Source organism: Mirounga leonina, unplaced genomic scaffold, assembly GCF_011800145.1.
Source record: "Mirounga leonina isolate KUSES-001 unplaced genomic scaffold, KU_Mleo_1.0 Mir_165, whole genome shotgun sequence".
NCBI classification, from domain to species: domain Eukaryota; kingdom Metazoa; phylum Chordata; class Mammalia; order Carnivora; family Phocidae; genus Mirounga; species Mirounga leonina.
The window spans coordinates 611,978-634,576 of NW_023270415.1; the positions used below are offsets into that span (position 1 = coordinate 611,978).

The following is a 22,599-nucleotide window of genomic DNA, read 5'->3' on the forward strand; positions in this document are numbered from 1 at the left end:
TTTGAGGGTAAGACAATGCAAATAGTAAAGGGCCTGGCACTCACTAACTGCCATCAAGATGATGAATTTCTAACCCACATACATTGTGAAAAAATTCTTATTTTAATCTTCTGATTTGTGGGATAAATACTGCAATAACTGATCAGGGAAGCAGACAAAAAAGTAAAGATAGAGAATATTTGAAAAACACTCTTAAATAACGTGACTTATACATCATGTACACAACCCCCTACTTAACAACTGGACCATATGCATTCTTCTCATTTGACCCTTTTATAAAAATTGATTATCTTCTAGACCATAAAACAAGTCTCTATAGATTTAAAAGAATCATTATTAGAAAACACATTCTCTCACCTTAGTGCAATTAAATTAGAGTTAATTTAAAAAATATGTATTTTAAATCCTTATAGAAAAAAATTTAAAAACTGCCAAATAACTTATGGATTAAAAAAGAAACAATAATGGAAAATTTAAATTCCTAGAACTGATAAATAATAAAAATACTAAATACCAAAGTTTGATATTTATAAGAAATTTTGTAGTCTAAACAACTCACTTTAGAAAGAAGGAAGGCTCAAAATTAATGAGCTAAGCCTCTAATACAAGAAATAGTTAAAAATAGAATAAATACAAAGAAAATAGAAAGGAGATCATAAACATAAGAGTAGAAATTAATGGCATAAAGGAACAGTAAATAAGCAAAACCCAGAGTTGGCTCTTTGAAATGTTAAGTATTTCTATGGTAAAATTCATAAAGAAAAAGAGAAGATACAAATAAATAATAGTACTAGCACAAAAATAGGCACATAGATCAATGGAACAGAATAGAAAACCCAGAAATAAACCCACAATTATATGGTCAGTTAGTCTTCAGTGAAGTAGGAAAGAATATACAATGAGAAAAAGACAGTCTTCAACAAATGGTGTTGGGGAATCTGGACAGCTACATGCAAAAGAATTAAACTGGACCACTTTCTTATACTATACACAAAAATAAATTCGCAATGGGTGAAAGACCTAAATGTGAAACCTGAAACCAAAAAAATCCTAGAAGAGAACACAGGCAATAATTTTTCTGACATCAGCTGTAGCAACATTTTTCTAGATATGTCTCCTGAGGCAATGGAAAGAAAAGCAAAAATAAACTATTAGGACTACACCAAAATAAAAAGCTTCTGCACAGTGAAGGAAACATCAACAAAACTAAAAGGCAACCTACTGAATGGGAGAAGATATTTGTAAATGATATATCCAATAAAGGGCTAATATCCAAAATATATAAAGAATCAATATAATTCAATACCCAAAACCCAAATAATCCAATTAAAAAATGGGCAGAAGACATGAACAGAAATTTCTCCAAAGACAAACAGAAGGCCAATAGACATATGCAAAGATGCTCAACATCACTGATCATCAGGAAAATACAAATCAAAACTATGGTGAGATACACCTCACACCTGTCAGAATGGCTAAAATAAAAAAGAAACAAGTATTGGCAAGGATGTGGGGGAAAAGGAACTGTCATGCACTGTTGGTGAGAATGCAAACTGGTATAGCCACTGTGGAAAACAGTATGGAGTTTCATTAAAAAGTTAAAAATAGAACTACCCTATGATCCAGTAATCAAAGTACTGGGTATTTACCCAAAAAATAGAAAAACACTAATTTAAAGGGTTACATGCACCCCTGTGTTTTTTGCAGCATTATGTATAATACCAAAATTATGGAAGCAGCTCAAGTGTCCATCAGTAGATGAATGGATAAAGATATGCAAACACACACACACAAATATTATTCAGCCATAAAAAAGAACAAACTCTTGTCATTTGCAACAACATGGATGGAGCTAGAGACCTAAGCAAAATAAGGCAGAGAAAGATAAATACCATATTATTTCACTCATATGTGGAATTTAAGAAACAAAACAAATGAGCAAAGGGAAAAAAAGAGAGAGAGAAACCAAGTAACAAACTCTTAACTATAGAAAATTGATGGTTACTGGAGGGGAGGTGGATGGGGAGATGGGTTAAATAGGTGGTGGGGATTAAGGAGTGTACTTGTGATGAGCACCGGCATTGTAAGAATTGTTGAATCACTAATTATACACCTAAAACTAATATAACACTGTATGTTAACTATACTGGAATTAAAATAAAAACTTAATAAAATATACATATATACTACAAATCTTAATTAATTAACTAATTAATTTAAAAATGTAGACCAAATGGACAAATCCCTAGGAAAATATATTTTTTTTATCTTAACAAAATGTCTCAATTAAAAAATAGAAAGCCCAAATAGCCCAATTATCATTAGAGAAATTGAGTTGATAGTTAAAAATCTTCCCAGGAAAAGCACTAGATCCAATTTATTTTTTTAGTAAATTATTTCAAACTTTCAAAAAGCAGGTCATTCAGATCTTATACAAATTTTTCAAAGAAAAAAAGAATCCATGTCAACTGATTGTATGAAACTACTATAAATAGTCTTGATATGAGAAATAAAATTAAATCTAATTTGAAAAACAAAATTAAAGGTCATTATCACTCATGGACAGAGAAAACTCCTAAACAAAATGTAGCAAATAGGATCTTGGCTTTATCTAAGGAGTAAAAAATTGCTTTAACTTAAAAAGCTGTAGGGGCGCCTGGGTGGCTCTGTTGGTTAAGCATCTGCCTTTGGCTCAGGTCATGATCCCAGGGTCCTGGGATCAAGCCCTGCATCAGGCTCCTTGCTCAGTGGGGATTCTGCTTCTCCCTCTCCCTCTGCCCCTCCTCCCTGCTTATGCTCTTTCTCTCTCTCAAATAAATAAATAAAATCTTCTAAAAAATAACTTAAAGGGCGCCTGGGTGGCTCAGTTGGTTAAGCAACTGCCTTCGGCTCAGGTCATGATCCTGGAGTCCCGGGATCAAGTCCCGCATCGGGCTCCCTGCTCGGCAAGGAGTCTGCTTCTCCCTCTGACCCTCCCCCCTCTCATACTCTCTCTATCTCATTCTCTCTCTCAAATAAATAAATAAAATCTTTAAAAAAAAATAACTTAAAAAGCTGTAATTGTCATTTACAACATTAGCAGAGGAGATAAAAACAGTCATTTCAGTTAATATGGAAAATACATTTGATAAGGTTCAACACCCATTCATGATTAAAAAAATTTTTCAGCAAACTAAGAAGGTTTAACTTGATGAAGGATATCAACCAAAAAACCCTATAGCAGGCATCATTCTTAATTGTAAAACACTGACGATACTTTATTCAAAATCAAGATAAGGATGCTCAGTATCATTGGCTTCTCTTCAACATTGTGCTGAAGGTCCTATAGTACAGCCAGAAAAGATAAAAAATTAAAAAACAAGGATTGGGAAGGCTGAAGCAAAGTTGTCATTATGCATAGATGAAATGATTACATAAAACTTCATAGAAAGTATTACAAATAATTTTAGTAAGATTGATGGATTACAAAAAGTTCGGTATATAAAAGTCAACTGTATTTCTATTCACCAGCAACAGAGCAACAAACAAACAAAAAACTATTGGGGCGCCTGGGTGGCTCAGCCATTAAGCATCTGCCTTCGGCTCAGGTCATGATCCCAGGATCCTGGGATCGAGCTCCGCATCGGGCTCCCTGCTCGGCGGGAAGCCTGCTTTTCCCTCTCCCACTCCCCCTGCTTGTGTTCCTGTTCTTGCTATCTCTCGCTCTGTCAAATAAATAAATAAAATCTTAGGAAAAAAAACTATTGGGCTCCTGGGTGGCTCAGTTGGTTAAGCGACTGCCTTCGGCTCAGGTCATGATCCTGGAGTCCCTGGATCGAGTCCCGCATCGGGCTCCCTGCTCGGCAGGGAGCCTGCTTTTGCCTCTGACCCTCCCCCTCTCATGTGCTCTCTCTCTCTCATTCTCTCTGTCTCAAATAAATAAATAAAATCTTTAAAAAAAAAAAACTATTTAAAATATCAAACGCAAATAGAAAACTATATTATAAAATTGGCCTAAGGACCCTGCAAAGGAAAAAGATTGATGTATTTGTGCCAGTCACTGTGCTGAGCCCTGTATCATTGCTCGAATGCTCTAACAGCCCTCTCAGTTGGTTCCTTTATTCCCATGTTGAGTAAATTCAAGTTCATACAGTTAGTAACTTTTTTAGGGTCCCAGAGTTACTAACATGACATTTCTTTCCTCCCTGGGAAGCCATTTGTGTTCCTTTGAATATGATGTTATTTATGGGGAACATCTCTGGTGATTCAGGAAAAACAAGTTGATCAGGGGTCCCTTTCCTGTTCAGACCTGTCACACTAGCACTGATTGTAGGAGATAGTATTTACTGAGCAGGAAGCGGTAACAAGAGGGTGGAATTCCTTGTGTGCTGCTGATGAGCTAACTCTGGTTTGGACTGTCGATTGAATAACACAGTTCCAATTCATTTGAACCAATGAGGACGGTTATTCTACCTCAGGCCTGAGCCAGTGAGCGCCTCCTGAGCTTCAGCTGTGTGAGCAAGACAAGGTGGAAGAGTGTGTGTGGCCAGGCATGAACAAAAGAGGGAGAAAGAAAGTATTAATATCTCTTCTCTAGGGCAGAAGAACAAACAAGAGCACCATTCCTTGGTTATTTGAGATAAAGGCAAATATCATAACAGATATTAGGAAAAGGTACTAGCTAATTCCTCATCTCTCCCTTTTAAACACAAGCAATCAAAAATTCTAAGTTTTACAAAGCAGATCCATGGAGATGTTTATATTCATCTTGACTTTTGCGTATATTAACAAACAATAATGCTTACAAAAAACAGTGCTGGATGCATCAGTATAGTCAAGCAGGCATTAATTGAGCTGATATAAGAACACTCTTAAAGGAAGCCTGAGGCTTCCTCCTTAGGAAATGAAGCCTGATTCCCCAAGGTTCTGCCTCAGCCTCCCTAATTAGACATGGAGCAGAGAGACAGGTCAGGTGATGGGGTAATTAGGGGGCCTTTGAGGGAAAAACATTAAAGTACTTCCCTCCGAGAGGTTATGATACGAAATGGTCTGTGGACCAAAAAAGACATTATAAATTCAACACAAAAATGTATACTTTCATTCTTGCTTTCACATGGCATACTGTTTTAAATAAGACAATATTATGAGAGTAATCTTTAATTCTTTCCCACTTGGGGTTCAGATTAAAGTCATACAGTATCGAACAGTTAATAAAATTGTTTTCAAGTGATTTAATTGAAGAGTATTTCCTTTTCATTATATTACACTAGCAGCCTTTAAAATGATGCATAAATCCCTTACATTCTGACCTTAATATTCTAATATGATTCTTGTCAAACATTAAAAGTATCTTTTGGGGGTACCCGGGTGGCTTAGGCAGTTAAGTGTCCGACTCTTGATTTCAGCTCAGGTCATGATCTCAGGGTTGTGAGATCAAGCCCTGCGTTGGACTCGGTGCTGGGCTGGAGCCTGCTTAAGATTCTCTCTCTCCCTCTTCCTCTGCCCCCCGCCCCCGTCTCTCTATAAATAAATAAATAATAAATAATAAATGTATCTTTTGAAAGTTACAGAGTGAATAAAGTTCTTCTAGATAAGTAGCCTCATTATGGACTAGTTACAGTTTATGTATATCTTAAATAGTTTGACTTAGCAGTGGGAAAAATCATTGCCTCTCTATAAAGATTAGATTTAGATATTCTGGATTTTATGGCATGCAGTTTGCCATGAGTATATTCCTTGTTGCCTTCTTGGTGTTTGCCTTGCAGACTAGAATGCTAGTTGCTCTGGGATGCTCTCTCCAGTTCCACTCTGCAGAATTAATCAGTCTTCTTCTACATTCATGTAACTTGTTACTGTAATGTGATATTATGGCACAAAAATACCAAATTAAGTGCTTTGCATTTAAGACCTGATTCTGCTCCCTCCTTACTATCTTCAGTAGTTTTTTTAAACATTCTGAGTCTCACTTTCCTCATCTATCAATATTGCCTAGTTTCCTCAGTTGAAGAATTAAATAGATAATACAAGAATGCTGTAATTAGCCATAATACATTTTATTAGTGTTAGGTGTTAATGTTGCTCAATGTTTTATTTGATTCTCAATTATATTTTTATTTGACCACTTCCCTCCTTACATATCCTACAAAGTATAAGCCCAGTAAGCTTCAAATGAATGCATTAGTGACTGAATACAAGAAGGAATATTTCTGTGAACACTGTGCAATTAGGTATTATGTGAGTTTGCTGTGTGTGTTCACAACAGAGCCTCATTCATTCTCTCAAACATGGAAGAAGTATTTGAGAGCCTGTTATAGCTCAGAAAGAGAACATGAGAGCAGTTTCAACCCTCATGTTTTTAGGGTGAAGTTAGTAGTTTGTATGTGGTTCCTTATAATGAGAAGATTTCATGAAAAGAATAAGATTTTAAGTTTTGTTTCATGAAACATCAGTAATGTATTTTTCCTTTTTTTAAATATCCAAATATATTCATAATTTCATACTCTGAGAGCTATCTCTAAAAGTAAGTGGTTTTCAGTATTGAAGATGTGCAAGAAAAAACATGTGCTTAGATGATATCACAGTTTGCCTTTGAAAGTTCGTGTATAATGACAAGGGGAAATGCCTCTTTGCAAACCATAATATTTTTCTAATGGATTTTTAAGCATTTGATTCTTTCCCATTGTTTGCCAATTTTTAGCACAGTGAGTTGGAACCAGAGGTACCAATAACTTTTCCTGTCTTTTCTCCATAATTATCCTATGTTTATCCAGTGGAATCTTCTTCAAGTTGTCTCCTATACCCTTTTTTATTTATTATTTTTTTTAAAGATTTGTTTGTTTATTTTGGAGAGAGAGAGCAGGGGAGGAGCAGAAGGAGAGCAAGAGAGAGTCTCAAGCAGACGCCACACTAAGCACAAAGCCGGATGTGGGGCTCAATCCCAGGACCGTGAGACCATGACCTGAGCCAAAATCAAGAGTTGGAGCCCAACTGACTGAATCACCCAGGCACCCCACCCTTTTTTTCTTTAAACAACTTTTTGAAGGTATAATTTACATGCAGTACAGTTTACATACATACAATAAAATGCACCCATTTAAGCAGTGGGTGAAGACATAGATTATTTCCATAACCCGAAAAAGTTTCCTATGCCCTCTGCTGTCAGTCCCTCCTGGCCCCAATTGCAGGCAACTACAGATCTGCTTGCTATTACTGTGAATTTACTTTGCCTTTTATATACTTTTCATAGTTTATTTTTTTTTCCACTCAGCACAATGTTTTCAAGATACATCGTGTATCAGTAGTTCTTTTCACTGCCAAGTAGTATTCCACTGTAAAGATATATCACAATTTATTTATCCATTCAGCTATTACTGAACATTTGTCTTGTTTCCAGTTTGGGGCTGTTTTTTTTTTTAAGATTTTATTTATTTATTTGACAGAGAGGGAGCACAAGGAGGGGGAGCGGCAGGCAGAGGCAGAGGGAGAAGCAGACTTCGTGCTGAGCAGGGAGCCCAATATGAACTCGATCCCAGAACCCTGGGATCATGACCTGAGTCAAAGGCAGACGCTTAACCGACTGAGCCGCCCAGGCGCCCCTATAGTTTTAATACTTATTATCAAGTAATGTATCCAGTAATTTTGGAACTTTGAATTCTTTTTTCCATTTCCAGTTTTTCAGCTCCCCCTTCATTAATTGATATTATTGGTGGTGGTGTTATTTTATCCTACTGTGTTTGTTTTGATTTGTTTATATTGATGCTGAGTAGTCCTTGTATCTTAGACCTTTTTCCCAGAATATTCTCCTTCTTCCTAAAATGCATAATTTAGAAATTATTTTAGTAATTATCTTCATATCTAGTAAATACTTCAGGCTCTGTAGGTGGAAAACGTGTGCAGTGTTTCTTTATCTAAAAATACCTTTATTTTACCATCATTCATGAAAGACAGTTTTGCTGGTACACAGTTTTGAAATGTCTTCCAGAATTCTGAAAATATTTCACTGTTGTCTGGCTTCATTCATTGCTTTTGAGGAGGCTGATGTAAATCAAATTTTTATTCCTTTGCAGATGGTCTTTTCACCCTTTTTGCTTTTAGAATCTTCTCATTGTATTTGATGTTCTCTAGTTTTATTACAGTATGTGTCCTAGGATGGATTTCCTATTAGTTGTCCTGCTTGGTATTTATTTCTCTTCCTGTATCTTTGGATTCATTTCTTTCATCAGTTGGGGAGAAAATTTGCAGTTCTTAAATGTACAAATTATTGCTTCTCCTTCCTCTATTTTGTTCTTCTGAAATTCCTATTAGACAAATATTAAGATTTTCTCATTCTATCCTCTGTACTTCTCTTTTCTCTCATGTTTTTTTATCTCAGCTCTCAACATGCATTCTAGGTAATTTACTCAGATTTATAACCCAGTTGACATATACACACTCTTCAGGTACATGTAACTGTTTGTTTACACCTATTTAATAACTTCTTTATTTCAATAAATGTAGTGTTTCCTTTTTGAAAGTCTGTTTCATTCTTCAAATCTGCCAGGTCATGTTGTACAGCTTTTTGTTTTGTATTTATATCTTTGTGATTTTACCTTTTTAAAATAGTTATTCAGTATTTCATATCTTTTAATTCTAATATGTCAAGTCCTCGGGAGGTCTATTGTTTTGTTTTATTTTTTACTCTTCCCACACGTAGTGATTTGTTTCCTTATACTAGTGGGTTTTTTTAAAGATTTTATTTATTTATTTGAGAGAGAGAGAATGAGAGACAGAGAGCATGAGAGTGAGGAGGGTCAGAGGGAGAAGCAGACTCCCTGCAGGGAGCCCGATGTGGGACTCGATCCCAGGACTCCAGGATCATGACCTGAGCTGAAGGCAGTTGCTTAACCAACTGAGCCACCCAGGCACCCCTGTACTAGAGATTTTTATTCAGGCACATGTTTATTTGATTTTACTCCATGACAACTAATGATAAAATTAAAGGTGATTTCTTTCAGATAAGATTTACCTTTGCCTCTGTTGTGAATCAGGGGGACCCTGTGGACCTGGGAGAATTAATTGGGAAGTCTAGCTTCTAAGCATTATTTAAAGTTCATTGTTTCATGGACATCTAGGTCACTCAGTTGGTTAAGCGTCTGCCTTCGGCTCAGGTCATGATTCCAGGGTCTTGGGATGGAGCCCTGTATCAGGCTCCTTGCTCAGCAGGGCGCCTGTTTCTCCCTCTGCCTACCACTCCGCCTGCTGTGCTCTCTCTCTCTCTCTCTCTCTCTCTGACAAATAAATAAATAAAATCTTTTTTATTTATTTATTTATTTTATTTTTTTATTTTTTTAAGAGGTTTAGCTAATTTCTTTTTTTTTAAGATTTTATTTATTTATTTTTCAGAGACAGAGAGAGAGAGAGAGAAGCAGAGGAAGAAGCAGGCTCCCAAGGAGCAGGGAGCCCGATGTGGGACTTGATCCCAGGACCCTGGGATCATGACCTGAGCCGAAGGCAGACGCTTAACCATCTGAGCCACCCAGGCGCCCAAATAAAATCTTTTTTTTTTTTAAGATTTTTTATTTATTTATTTAAGACAGAGAATGAGAGAGAGCACATGAGAGGGTTTAGGATCAGAGGGAGAAGCAGACTCCCTGCCAAGCAGGGAGCCCGATGCAGGACTCGATCCAGGGACTCCAGGATCATGACCTGAGCTGAAGGCAGTCACTTAACCAACTGAGCCACCCAGGCGCCCTAAAATCTTTTTTAAAACAAAGTTCATTGCTTCAGATTTAGCATTCTTTTGTTCATCATTTGTCATCTGTTCTTTCCTAACATGCACTTTACTGTACACCCTCATCTTTAAAATAGTTTTGTTCTGGGGCACCTGGGTGGCTCAGTCATTAAGCATCTGCCTTCGGCTCAGGTCATGATCTCAGGGTCCTGGGATCGAGCCCTGCATCGGGCTCCCTGCTCAGCAGGAAGCCTGCTTCTCCCTCTCCCACTCCCCTGCTTGTGCTCCCTCTCTTGTTGTGTCTCTCTCTGTCAAATAAATAAATAAAATCTTTAAAAAATAAAATAAAATAGTTTTGTTCCTCACAGTCTATTTGGCGGTGTTATTTACTGCCTGATTTTTTTTAGGCTTCAGTAAATATTTTCTGAGAATGTGTCATTTCATAATAAATAAGACTTGATTTACCTGAATTATGAAGTGAGAGGATTGGAAATTCAATCATAAATAGGTTTTTATAAGTACTACCCTTTGAACTTAAAAGTTTGGGGGAATCCCATCATGTCACTGGATATCCATCATGTCTGTGTTGCTGCCAGCAGGGATGCTGGTTTTTTATCCTGTGGGATATGCATGTCTATAAATATGTACCTTCTCAGAGAAAGCCCCTTATTGTTGTTCTTATCATAGTGTTACACTGAAGCTTTTCTCAGTATTGAGCATCCATACGAAATAGAAATGTTTCCTGTTATAACAGACAGGATAAAAATGGGGAGAGAGGATAATCTCTTTTTGGGCAGTGGTAATATATTTTATTTGAAAGGATGATCTTCTTTGTGTGCTTTCAAACCACATTTGGCTTAGGGTTTAGTTCTATGCCAAAAGAGAATTCTGTTTCCTTCTGTATTTTGTGGATAGTGATCCAAACACCTGTAAGTACAAATCTAAAGTGCATATTTGAATTCAACTTCCTTTACCTTGATTTACCCATTCAGGAAGATGATTACAATGGATTTCTAACAAAGGAGAAGGAAATCCTGACCTCTGTAGTGAATCAAAAACTGTCTCCTAAAAAAATGTGAATACTTTTTTGTAGAGTCTGCCTTCTCGTGCAAGATGCCTATGGGATGTTCAGTGAAGTGCACTCTGAGGGCACCATCTTGAAGGACCAGCAGTTGGAAGGAAAGTCCTGCAGCCTGATGGGAATGAAGGTTCTACAGAAGGCTACCAGAGGAAGGTGAGGACACTCTGTAATAGCATCTAGTTTGCTACAATGGCTGGTTCTTTTATTAGTGTTTTATCTTTTTTTTTTTTTAAGATTTACTTATTTATTTGAGAGAAAGAGAGCACAAGCGGGGGGCCGGGCAAAGAGAGAGAGAGAGAGACTCTCCAGCAGATTCCCTGCTGAGCATGGAGCCAGAACTGGGGCTTGATCTCACAACCCTGAGATCATGACCTGAGATCATGACCTGAGCCAAAATCAAGAGTCAGATGCTTAACCAACTGAGCCACCCAAGCGCCCCTTATCTCTTATTTTTAAAGACGATAAACTAGGATCCTAGAGTTTGCCTGTAAAACTAGGCCAGAGCTGAGTCAAGCCCATAAAGTACTTATAGGGGAAAAATTATAATTGGCAACAAAAACAATAATGCAGGTTTAGTGATTCTTAATTTTATTAAAAATTAAGAAGATAAAAAATGTTCTGTATGTGTGTTTTAATTCTAAGATTTTTTTCTACATGTTTTCCTAGTTAAAAAATAAGATAGCTTTGCATGAGTCAATTTATGTAAATGAAAATATAACTTACTGTAAAGGCATTTTATAAGCTTTAAACAAAATTCCTAAGTTGTCACATCTTTTTGCTTTCCATAGTAAGAAAGTTTTGTTCTCTATCAAGTTTCAAGGTACCCTACCTTAAAATGTGGTTTTGGATAGGCAAGGTAGAATGGTATGTAGATCTGGTCCAAACTATGGCTATTACATCTCCAATAATCATCCTAAATCTATAAATTAGGGAAAAGAAGAAACATTTTTAATCAAATTATTCAGTCATATAGAGAATTAGTGTAAACAGTGTATTTGCAATTTTCCCTATCTTACTGTAATCTCTCTTTACTTGAATACTGTATTATTTTAACTCTCTTGATGTTAATTTTTTACCTAATTATAGTAACATCTGAGCTTATACCAGTATCTGAGAGAGAAAAAAACCCATTATGAATATATGATGTTCTGATTTTGAAGCAGTTATTGATAGCATCTTCCAGTGTATAATGAACATTCTAGCCATGGTCATTCTAAATTGTGAGCATTTATTGAGTGTTGTCCTGACTGACCTATGTAGGCAGTCAGCATTCCCAGAGACCATAACTCCATGTCTCATCTGGCTTTCATATGGTACTGTGCAGGTGAGTGATGGCTCTGCCCAAGAGCTTGTTTTCCTGAAAAACATGTATTTCATGGAAAGAGTCCCTATAAACCCTGGGTAGATAGACACAAGAACATTGATCCGTGCAGATTTGTCTTATAACAAATGCTTCCTTTTGTTTATAAAAAGGTGGCTGTATTATAATGCAATTGCCTTATAGATTGGGGGTAGGGGGAAGTTTACCCAGATATTTAGAAAGCGTATCTAAATGTATGAAAAGCTTAAGTTTCACATGAAACTTATCTTTATTAAGGCTGAACCTCATTTTAGTCCTAAGTTTTAGAATAACAAGCATCTGGGGGCACCTGAGTGGCTAAGTGGGTTAAGCATCTGCCTTCAGCTCAGGTCATGATCCCTGGGGTCCTGGGATCAAGGCCCACATCGGGCTCCCTGCTCAGCAGGGAGCCTGCTTCTCCCTCTCCCTCTGCCACTCCCCCTGCTTGTGATCTCTCTCCCCCTCTCTCTCTGTCAAATAAATAAATAAAATCTTTAAAAAATAATAAAAAATAAAAATAAATTAAAAAAAAAGAATTACAAGAATCTGAAAAGACTATAGTACAGTTTTAAATGGTATCGCTGCCCCAGCATATTGACCTGACAGCATTAACTCTATCAGGGCCATGTGGGAGGTAATCTTCCTCAACATGAACTCTACACATAAGCCTCCCACCTGAGCACACCAGGATACAAGTGGGCTCCCCATCATGGGAAATCCTCCCTATGGGGCAGCAGAGTTGCTCCAGCTGCCAGCTTCCCTGGTGTAGGCCAGACAGAGGCTGCTCTGGGAGGCTTACTTCTTGCTGGAGACTGTAGCACGTAACTTCTTGTGGCAGTTCTACTGGTAAATGACAAAGCCACTGCAGTCCCGAGTCTTTGGCTCTGTAAAGTTCATGTTCTTTTACCACTATGCTTTACAGTCATATGTGTTCCTAAGACTTAATCTACTTTTTTGTGGGTTACAAGGGGAGCCCTACTACTATCTACAACATTCCCATAGGAAATGTTTTTTCCACAGGAGATGCACTGAGTATTGCAAATAATTCATTTACAGACTTTTTGGAACCCGTAGCATTTTTAGGTTTGTGACTAAATATTTTTTTTTTTTTTTAGGTTGGGATTAATTTCTTTACTTATATATTTTATTTTATTTTATTTTATTTTGGCACACAGCTGTCCAAATAAATGTTTAGATTGTCTTTTTGTTCTTTTGGAAACTATATTTCTTCAAAACAAATTATTAAATCATTTAGGAATGCTGGATGTTATAATTGCCTATTAGTGATATCATCCATTGTCAGTCATCCATCCATGGCCCAGTAAACACAAATTGTCTTTTATTTTCCCCCAAATTATTGTGTTTCATGGCAACTCCCATAAACTCTAACAAAATATACTTCTCATAACCTTAACAAAATACATTTATTTCCCAAAATTCAAGCTAAAATGATTAATTATAATTGTATACTTCCAATATCTAATACAGAAAATAACTTTTTTGCCAGTTGGAAAATAGTTGTGTGTTTAGGCTAAGTCATGAAGTCTTTTAGATCTTGGCTACCAGATTTCATCTGATCCATGCTTCTAGTGATGGAAAATCACTACTCCCCACAAGGGCTATGAAGTGGACCGATGACCTCAAAGCTGTCAAGTCAGACAGACGTGCTGTTGGACCAGTGTGTGGGGATTGCTGCTCTGTCCACCTGCCTCATTTGGGAAGGCTTGCATAAAAACAACAATCCTATCTTTTGTATTTCTCTGATATATTTTTGGAGCTGCATGTCCATACTGACTGCTTAAAGCAAAAAGACTCAGAAAAATAGCCTAGATTTAAAGGAAAAAAACTACAATTTTCAGAAAAACACTGCTGACACATGCTCATTAAACAGAATGTGGAGCTCTGTCTGTGCTTTCTTCCTCTCTAGAGCACTCCCTGCTATTTGTCCAGTGACTCTCCTCCTAAGGCACATCCCCTGACCTTTGTCTTCCCACGTGGCCTGTGCAGCAGTTTAGCAGGTCAAATGAGCGGAAAAGTCACATGACCTTGATCTCATAATTCTGTGTATGAACTTTATCTTTTTATTGTTGATTATTATACATTTTTATTTTTATATGATAGGGCTATACTGAGGGGGAAAAGAATTCCAAAAATATGTGTTAACCCTATAAAAATGGAAAATATAGCTACCCAAATTTTTTGTGGGGGAGGGGAAATTCTTTCAGTTCAAAATCCTACTCGTATTTATATCCCAACTTGTTAAAACCCACTGATCTCTGTCTAAAATCACTAATTTGTAAATGCTATTTGATTTAGATCTGTTGACTGGCCCTTTAAGAGAAGATTTATTGAAGAGTATTTAGTCAGTACTCACCATGTACAGAAAGCTCTACCTGAGTACCCAGAATGACAAGGAAGCATTTGACATGTTCTTTGACCTTGAATTGCAACCCTTTGAACAGAAAACTAGACAGGCACAAATATTGGAGCAGTTAATGTTTTAAGTGACTAGATCCTAACTGGCTATAATCTCAGATTTCATAAAAGAAGTTAGTGAGAACAAATGCTTTAAACATCCTGACCTGTCAGAAAGAAAAGTTCTCTTCAGATTGGTAAGATGTTATCTGTGAAAACATACACGTAGGATCAGGAGAGATGTATGCAAAAGAGGAAATGAAAAGATAATTCACTCATTTATTCTATAAGGATTTAGTGCCTCTTTGTGCTATGCCCCTGGCTAATGGCTGTGGCACTGAGCTGTGTACTAGATTTTTGGGATTTATCCTAAACCAGAATATACTGGGGTATAAAGTCAACTAGATAAAGCCTTAGGTCCTTTTTTTAGGGATTCCGCATCAATCCAAGAGAAAATTAGGGCCTCTGTGAGATCTTGAGAGAAGAAAAGAAGACGTAATAAAAATAAAAATGGAGTTAAGATTATCCTGATGTTGTACCTATAATGGATTTAAGATACAGGGAGAGATTGGGGCAGGGCTACAGATTTGGAAACTTCTGTAGCAATTGAGAGAAGGAGAACAAAGAACCAGTTAGAAACTAATCTTAATTTCTGATACCTGCAGGCAGCTCCACCAGGAGTGTAAAAATAGACCTTTCCCTCCAAGAGCTCATGGACCAGCAGGAGAGCCAGGGGTAACCCAAGCAGACACTGACTGGCAAGTGCCTAATACAGAGAGCTGTGGGCTGATAGTAGCCACCTTTGAGGGGGGTTCGGAGGGCAGGTCAAGATTTAGGAACCCTGAAGAGAACAGGTAAGGCCTGGGGCTAAGGACTAGAATGAGAAAGGGAAGGAAGACTGTCTCCATTATCTCCTTTGGGAGCCAGACTGAAGATAAGGAGAGCACTGCTGTCTGGTCAGCTTTCATGATAGAGTGAGGGGTGGGCACTTTGTGTGTGGGGTGGTGCATTTCAGAGAGTGATCCAATTAATAGTTAGTTTAAATGTCAACTTTTGTTTTCAAGGTAACAGATTAAGTACTGATAATTTTTATACTAGAAGCCAAGTTTAGTCAATATGCTCAAATACTAACCCCATAGGCAGGATTCAAAAGTCCTTTACAAGCCCCCATGCTAGTCCCCAGCCTGCTGCACTTGTGACCTTTAGTCCCACCACTCAGGCATGTGCCATGCCCTAGACCTAGAACACTTTGCTTTTCTCCTGGGCCTTATTTAAGTCCCACCTTTCCCTCATAGGCCAGTCTTAAGATGCTCCTTCATTAAGACTCCTGGCACCTGTACTCAGCACTTCTTTATCTGTACCCAGCACTTCCTTTATCTCCTACAGCAGTTACTGCTGGGTCACCTCCTCCCCTCTTCCACCTGGGCATCCAATGGTCATAATGCTACTCATTTCAATGCCCATGCCCAGGACTCTTTGGGATTCCTGCTGACCTGTGTCCCACCACAGAGGTATACTTTAATGTAAATAAGAGTGACATCATAGGCATAAGTTTGAATGTGTCCATTTTTTTAGCAATAATGTACAAACATCAAGACTTTTATGAGGAATCTTGGAATGGCTCTCCCAAGCTGTCCTGCACCATGTGCCTGGCTCTGAGTCACACTAAGACATCAGACCTTGTCTTGGTCATTGTCACATTCCTTTGCATGATGTAGACAATCAGTAAAAGTTGACGTTGATTAGAATGCCTGGTGGCGGGCGCCTGGGTGGCTCAGTTGGTTAAGCCACTGCCTTCAGCTCAGGTCATGATCCTGGAGTCCTGGGATCGAGTCCCGCATCGGGCTCCCTGCTTGGCGGGGAGTCTGCTTCTCCCTCTGGCCCTCCCCCTCTCATGTGCTCTCTCTCTCTCTCAAATAAATAAATAAAATATTTAAAAAAAAAAAAAAAGAATGCCTGGTGGCCAGTATTTCAAGCTACTCTGCCCATCGTTAGGCTCTGTGAGAGCAGGTGCTGTTTCTTGTTCACCATTATATTTCCTAGCACATGACATGCTCATAATAAATATTTGTGAAATGGACATTAGTTGTTTGCTTGGGTTTATCTTAGAATTTTCCTCCACAAGATTTGGATGTATATTTTTGTATGTAATTAGTGGTAATTATTGGAGCTCAATTTTAGCAGGAAGAATGGAAACCGTTTGGCCCCAAGACTTGCATCCAGTGCAGGTCTATGAACCTGCTCTCTGTGAACCTCTGGACATAGACCTTTGGTTTCCTCGCAAAGTCTAAGAGGACATGCATGGGGTTGTGCTGTGAAAACACTTTATCAAGGAGGGGGAGAGTGTGAATATTCATTACTTAATATTTAACAGAAAAAAGTTTTCCATGCATTGCATTTTGATTTTCTTGTCCTTTTTAGCCCTAACAAGAGTCAGTAAAGGAGAAGACTCTGTTCTCACTCCCATCTTAGAGGTGAGGATGATTGGCCAGGGTCAAGCTCCAGTTTGATTTGACACTAGGGTGTTCAGTCTCCTGTGGAGACCTTTGCCTTCACTCCAGTTGGGTGTGACCCAGAGTTCGGAGAAGTGCAGTAGAAGGGAATCATTAGGAATTATTCAGTGCAAATTGACTGGGTTGGGTTAGGGTTATTATTGAGGAACCATTTCAGATGCTCCTTTAACAGGAAATATGTGGTGGTGAGAGCTCTCCTTGGGTAAGAAACGTACGTAGTAATTTCCTTCCTTTGATTTTCCCTCTTCAAAAAGGCCACCCTTTTAAAGAGCCACACACTTTCCTTGGGATTTGAGGTCCAGAAACTCTTGTTAATTGCTGTGATTGGAAACCCTCCCTTTCAGGGATGTTCTTAATAATAATTTCATGATTTTGAAAAATAAAATTGTTCCTGGGGTTCACATAAGTTTCTGGAAGGTGAATAAAATGTCAGTGAAAGAGAATGTACTAAATCTTAAAATCAATGATGCTCAAAGAAGCAAAAGGAAGCTCCCACTAAACAAGCATCATGCTATTAATTTAAGCCCTTAATCAGTTTAGAAGTATGTTTTGTGTTTTCCCTATAGATTTTATTGTTTTCTCTCTGCCATTGTTTCTTAACATGAGTATTTTAATTCAAAATGAAATCTTTCTATTGTCCTTTGAAGTGGGATTATTTTTGGTCTCTATTTAAACAATTGTACAGGGAAGCATAAACAACAATAAAACAGTAAATAGAAGTTTAACTAAGCAAATCTTTTCAAGATTGTATCCCCCCCTTCTTCAACCTTTCTTGGTTAATATTGTGTATGTGTTGTTTTGTGTTCTGATGTATTTCTTTCCTGACATTATAGAGAATTTCTTATATATCTGTGCTGCCCACACCCCGTTATTTTGCTGCTGTGGTGTCCTCTAGTTTGAGGGCACCCAAATGGACATTCTGCATAGAGTGGAAAGACTCTTAACTTGAAATCAGGAGACCTGGATTGCACTCCTGGCTGTGCTACCAGTATCAGTAGCTCTGGCCCCTGATGCATCTGGAAATGAAATGACTAGACCAAATAACCTTCAGGCCTCTTTAGGTTTAAGGTTATTACTTTCCCTTTCAGGGAGGCTTTTATTTTTAGCTTTGTACACAAAGATACTTTTTCCACTTGAACATCTTTTCCTTAAAGAAAATATTGAACCTCTTGTTTAAACAATCTTCTTACACATAAAATTGCAAAGTTGCCATCTCTTTGGTAGATATGGAGCATACATCTTTGGCAGAGCGTAATAAACATAGTAAACCTTGTAAGGTCTATAAAGTAAGGATTACAGTCAGCTAGATTGTGACTTTCAACGTAGAGCATTTTGGAAGGTAAAACAAGTTCTACAAAACTTTCTTTGAAATAGAAACATTTTAGGAAGATGATGTCTATTTTCCTAACTATTGTTTGCTTTAATCACTTTATTTCTGAGTGTCTTTGTTACTGTGAACTGACAGTTATTTTTATTAGATTCTAATCCAAGATTAATAGAAATCATACCTTTTATTTTTATTTAGAGGGAAAGTACTTTTTGAAATCTGAGGTTACAGTCCCAGGTCACACAAATCATGATTAGATTTACAACTCTAGACTTCAACTGTTGAATTGCTTCCTTATATATTTGATTGCTTTGCTGTAATCACATTAATTAATTAATTCTGATACAAGGAGATCTTTACATGATAAGAAGGAGATGTATAGAAGAAATAAGGTAACCCAAGCCGTATCATGCATCAAAGCTTGGTTTCTTTATTTTTATTATCAGCTAAATAGTCACTAGTATTCAGTGGTTTAATTTAGAAAAATAAAAACAAAAACAGGAAGGAATTCATAAGCCCAGGTCAGAAGAATACGGGACATAATACCAATAAGAAAATTCAAAAGGATACAGTTAAACCAAACTGAAATGCGTGAGGTGCAAGAAGGGAGGATGAGCAAACCAAGTGGTAAATATGTGGGCAAACCCAGTACTCCCAAGTAACACTGACTATATAAAACAATATTTATATTGTACACCTGAAGTTAGGAAAAGTTTGATCAAAGTCTATTTAAATAGTTTTGGTCAAGAATACTCTATGATGATGTTGTATACTTCATATTGCATCACATTAAGAGGTACACAACATCTAATCAATGATAGCAAGCCTGGGATCAGGGTGAAACAGGCAAATCCCTCTATCACAAAGTCATATTTTTCTCACTCTGTGGGGTGAGACCTTGGCAGAAGAAACAAGTACAAAGTCTGTGAGACAGATTTGTGTATGGTGTGTTTGAGAAATAGTAAGGAGAAGGATATCCTATAGTGTAGCCCTTGGCTAAGCTAATATCTGAACAGAATTGTTTGCCTATTGAACAATTCTTTTAAAATGAACATGTTTCAGAATCACTAAATGAATCATTTGTTTAAAGATTGAGAATCATTTAATCAGAATTAATAAATAATCCCTGTGGCAAACAACTATTGACATTGGACCAGATCCCCTTAAAGCCCTTCCATCATTTCTTTTGTACCCATCCCCATCCCCAGCTCCTTTGTACTTTTGCATCTGTGGTCCCACATCTGTCCCTGTCTCCAAAAGACTGCACTCAGCCACAGATACTGTTTTGTCCGCCTGTGAAAACAGCTGGAAGTATCTGAGAATTTGGGTCCCTCTTAGTTTAGGTGGCCCTTAGCCAATGAGTGATTTATGAAAGCCCAACTCCTATTCAAGTTTGGACAAAATCTAATCTATAATTTGTTCTCCAAAGCTCTCTTGTAAAATCCTACTGAGGCTAGAACTTCGCCAGAAAAAAGCAAACAAACTGGATATCAACCCCAAAACACTACCTCTGTGCAAACACAGAAGTATAATCACAAGCCTGTGTAATATTCCACTGTATGTGTATATATAAAGCACATCTTCCTTATCTATTCATCTGTCGATGGACACTTGGGTTGCTTAGATATCTTGGCTATTGTAAATAATGCTGCAATAAACATAGGGATGCATATATGTTCTTTTAATTACTATTCATGTTTTCTTTAGGTAAATACCCAGTAGTGGAATTACTGGTTCATTTTTAATTTTGTGAGGAATCTCCGTACTGTTCTCCACAGTGGCTACACCAATTTACATTCCCACCAGCAGTGCATGAGGGTTCCTTTTTCTCCACATCCTCACCAACACATGTTATTTCTTTTTTATTTTAGCCACGCTGACAGATATAAGCTGTGATATCTCATTGTAGTTTTGATTTGCATTTCCCTGATGATTTATGACGTTGAGCATCTTTTCACATGTCTGTTGGCCATCTGGATGTGTTTTTTTGGAAAAATGCCTATTCAGGTCTTCTGTCCATTTTTTAATTGGACTGTTTGGTTTTTTTGGTATTTCATTGTATAAGTTCTTTATATATTTTGGATATTAGCCCCTTATTGGATATGTCATTTGCACATATCTTCTCCCATTCAGTATGTTGTCTTTTCATTTTGTGGGTAGTTTCCTTCACTGTGCAGATGCTTTCTATTTTGAGGTAGTCCCAGTAGTTTTTTTTGTTTTTGTTTCCCTTGCCTCAGGAGACATATCTAGAAAAATGTTGCTATGGCCATTGTCAAAGAAATTACTGCCTGTTTTTCATGTAGGATTTTTATAGTTTCAGGCCTCACATTTAGGTCTTCACCCATTTTGAGTTTATTTTTGTGTATGGTATAAGAAAGTGGTCCAGTTTCATTCTTTTGCATGTGGCTGTCCAGTTTTCCCAGCACCATTTATCGAAGTGACTATCTTTTCCCCATTGTATATTCTTGCCTCCTTTGTCATAGATTAACTGACCATACAAGCATGGGCTTATTTCTAGGCTCTCTGTTCTATTCCATTAATCCATGTGTTTATTTTTGTGCCAGTACCATACTATTTTGACTACTACAGCTTTGTAATGTATCTTAAAATCTGGGACTGTGATGCCTCCAGCTTTGTTCTTCTTTGTCAAGATTGTTTAAAGGATGGGATCTTTCCATTTGCAACAACATGGATGAACCTATTATGCTAAGTGAAAAAGTCAGAGAAAGACAAATACCATATGATTTCACCATATGTGGAATCTAAAAAACAAAACAAATGAATAAACAAACAGAAAGTAGAATCAGCCCTATAAAATACAAAGAACTGATGGTTTCCAGAGGGAAAGGGGAGGGGGGAGATGGGTCAAATCAGTGAAGGGGAGTGGAGGTACAGGCTTCCAGTTATGGAATGAATATGTCATGGGGATGAAAGGTACAGCATAGGGAATATAGTCAGTGATATTGCAATAGCCTTATTTGGTGACAGATGGTAGCTACGTATGGCTGAGCATAGCCCATGATATATAGAGAAATTGAATCACTGTGTTGTACACCTGAAACTAATGTAACATTTTGTCAACTATACTCAAGAAAAAAAATTTATGAATAATCCCAGCCTGAAAAAGAAAAGAAGTATAATCAGAAGTAAAGGAAGGCATGTATTCCAGAGAATAAATGAAGTGGCAAACAAAAAGGGTTTTTTAGTAAGTCAAAAATAAACTGAGTTGAAAGAATGAAATGCTGACACATGCTACAGTATGAATGAACCTTGAAAACATTATGCTAGGAGAAAGAAGCCAGACACTAAAGGTCACATTATATGTGAGTCCATTTATATGAAATGCCTGGAATAGACATTTCCCTGAAGACAGAAAGCAGACTGGTGGCTCCCAGGGCTTGGGTGTAGGAGAAAATGGGAGCAACTGCTCACGGGTACAGGGTCTGCCTTGGGGGTGATGAAAATGTTTTGGAACTAGATAGAGGTGATTGTTATACCACACTGTCAATGTACTAAATGCCCCCTGAATCATGTACTTGAAAAAGGTTAATTTTATGCTGTATGAATTTTACCTCAATTTTTGAAAAGGACAAAAGAAAAATGAACTGATTGCCTAAAAAGTGCTTACACTGAGTTATGAAAACAGCTACAAATGTTTCCTTAAGTCCAGTTGGAGCAGAATAGTTTCTAAATGGAACCTCTGGGCATAATTTCACATATCTCAAAAAGGGATAACTAGGGAATAGGGGCTCAGAAAGGAAATGCCAGTTATTTAAGCTTAACCATTATTTTGGAGAAATTAAGACAAAGATTTATTAAAATGGGCACCCCTCTAAATCATTCATCACCTTTATCTTTCAATGAAAGATCCTTAAGGTAAGAAAGCTATTTTATATCTCCTCTAATTTGTTTTTATTGTCAGTGATAGTGAAAATCAAGACATTGATTAAAGCATACAAAGAAAAAAACCAACAGATTATAGCAAGGCTTGGCACACCCACCAGGTTGATCACAGGAAGGTTGAATGACAACCACAAACCACCTAAGAGATTCTCTTTGAACTTCACAGGTCAAGCACTAACCATTGTCAAGATTATTGCCCTTAATAGTATTTAGAAAAACTATTCAATAAAAATAAATTTGCATTGTAGTCCATTAGATAAAGAAATTCTGTTTTGACTATAGACTTTCATGTGTCTCTTTTTCTTCCCTTATTCATTCATTACCACATCACCT

The 22,599-nt window shown here is 37.3% G+C and overlaps 1 protein-coding gene across 1 annotated transcript in view; it reads left to right on the forward strand.

Moving 5' to 3' along the window:
* Positions 1 to 22,599, forward strand: part of SPIDR (scaffold protein involved in DNA repair) — a 549,318-nt gene that overhangs the window by 465,400 nt on the left and 61,319 nt on the right. Inside the window, exon 10 of the mRNA XM_035011122.1 lies at positions 10,782 to 10,922. Coding sequence (XP_034867013.1) covers positions 10,782 to 10,922 — 141 coding nt within the window. The remainder of the gene's footprint in view (positions 1 to 10,781; positions 10,923 to 22,599) is intronic.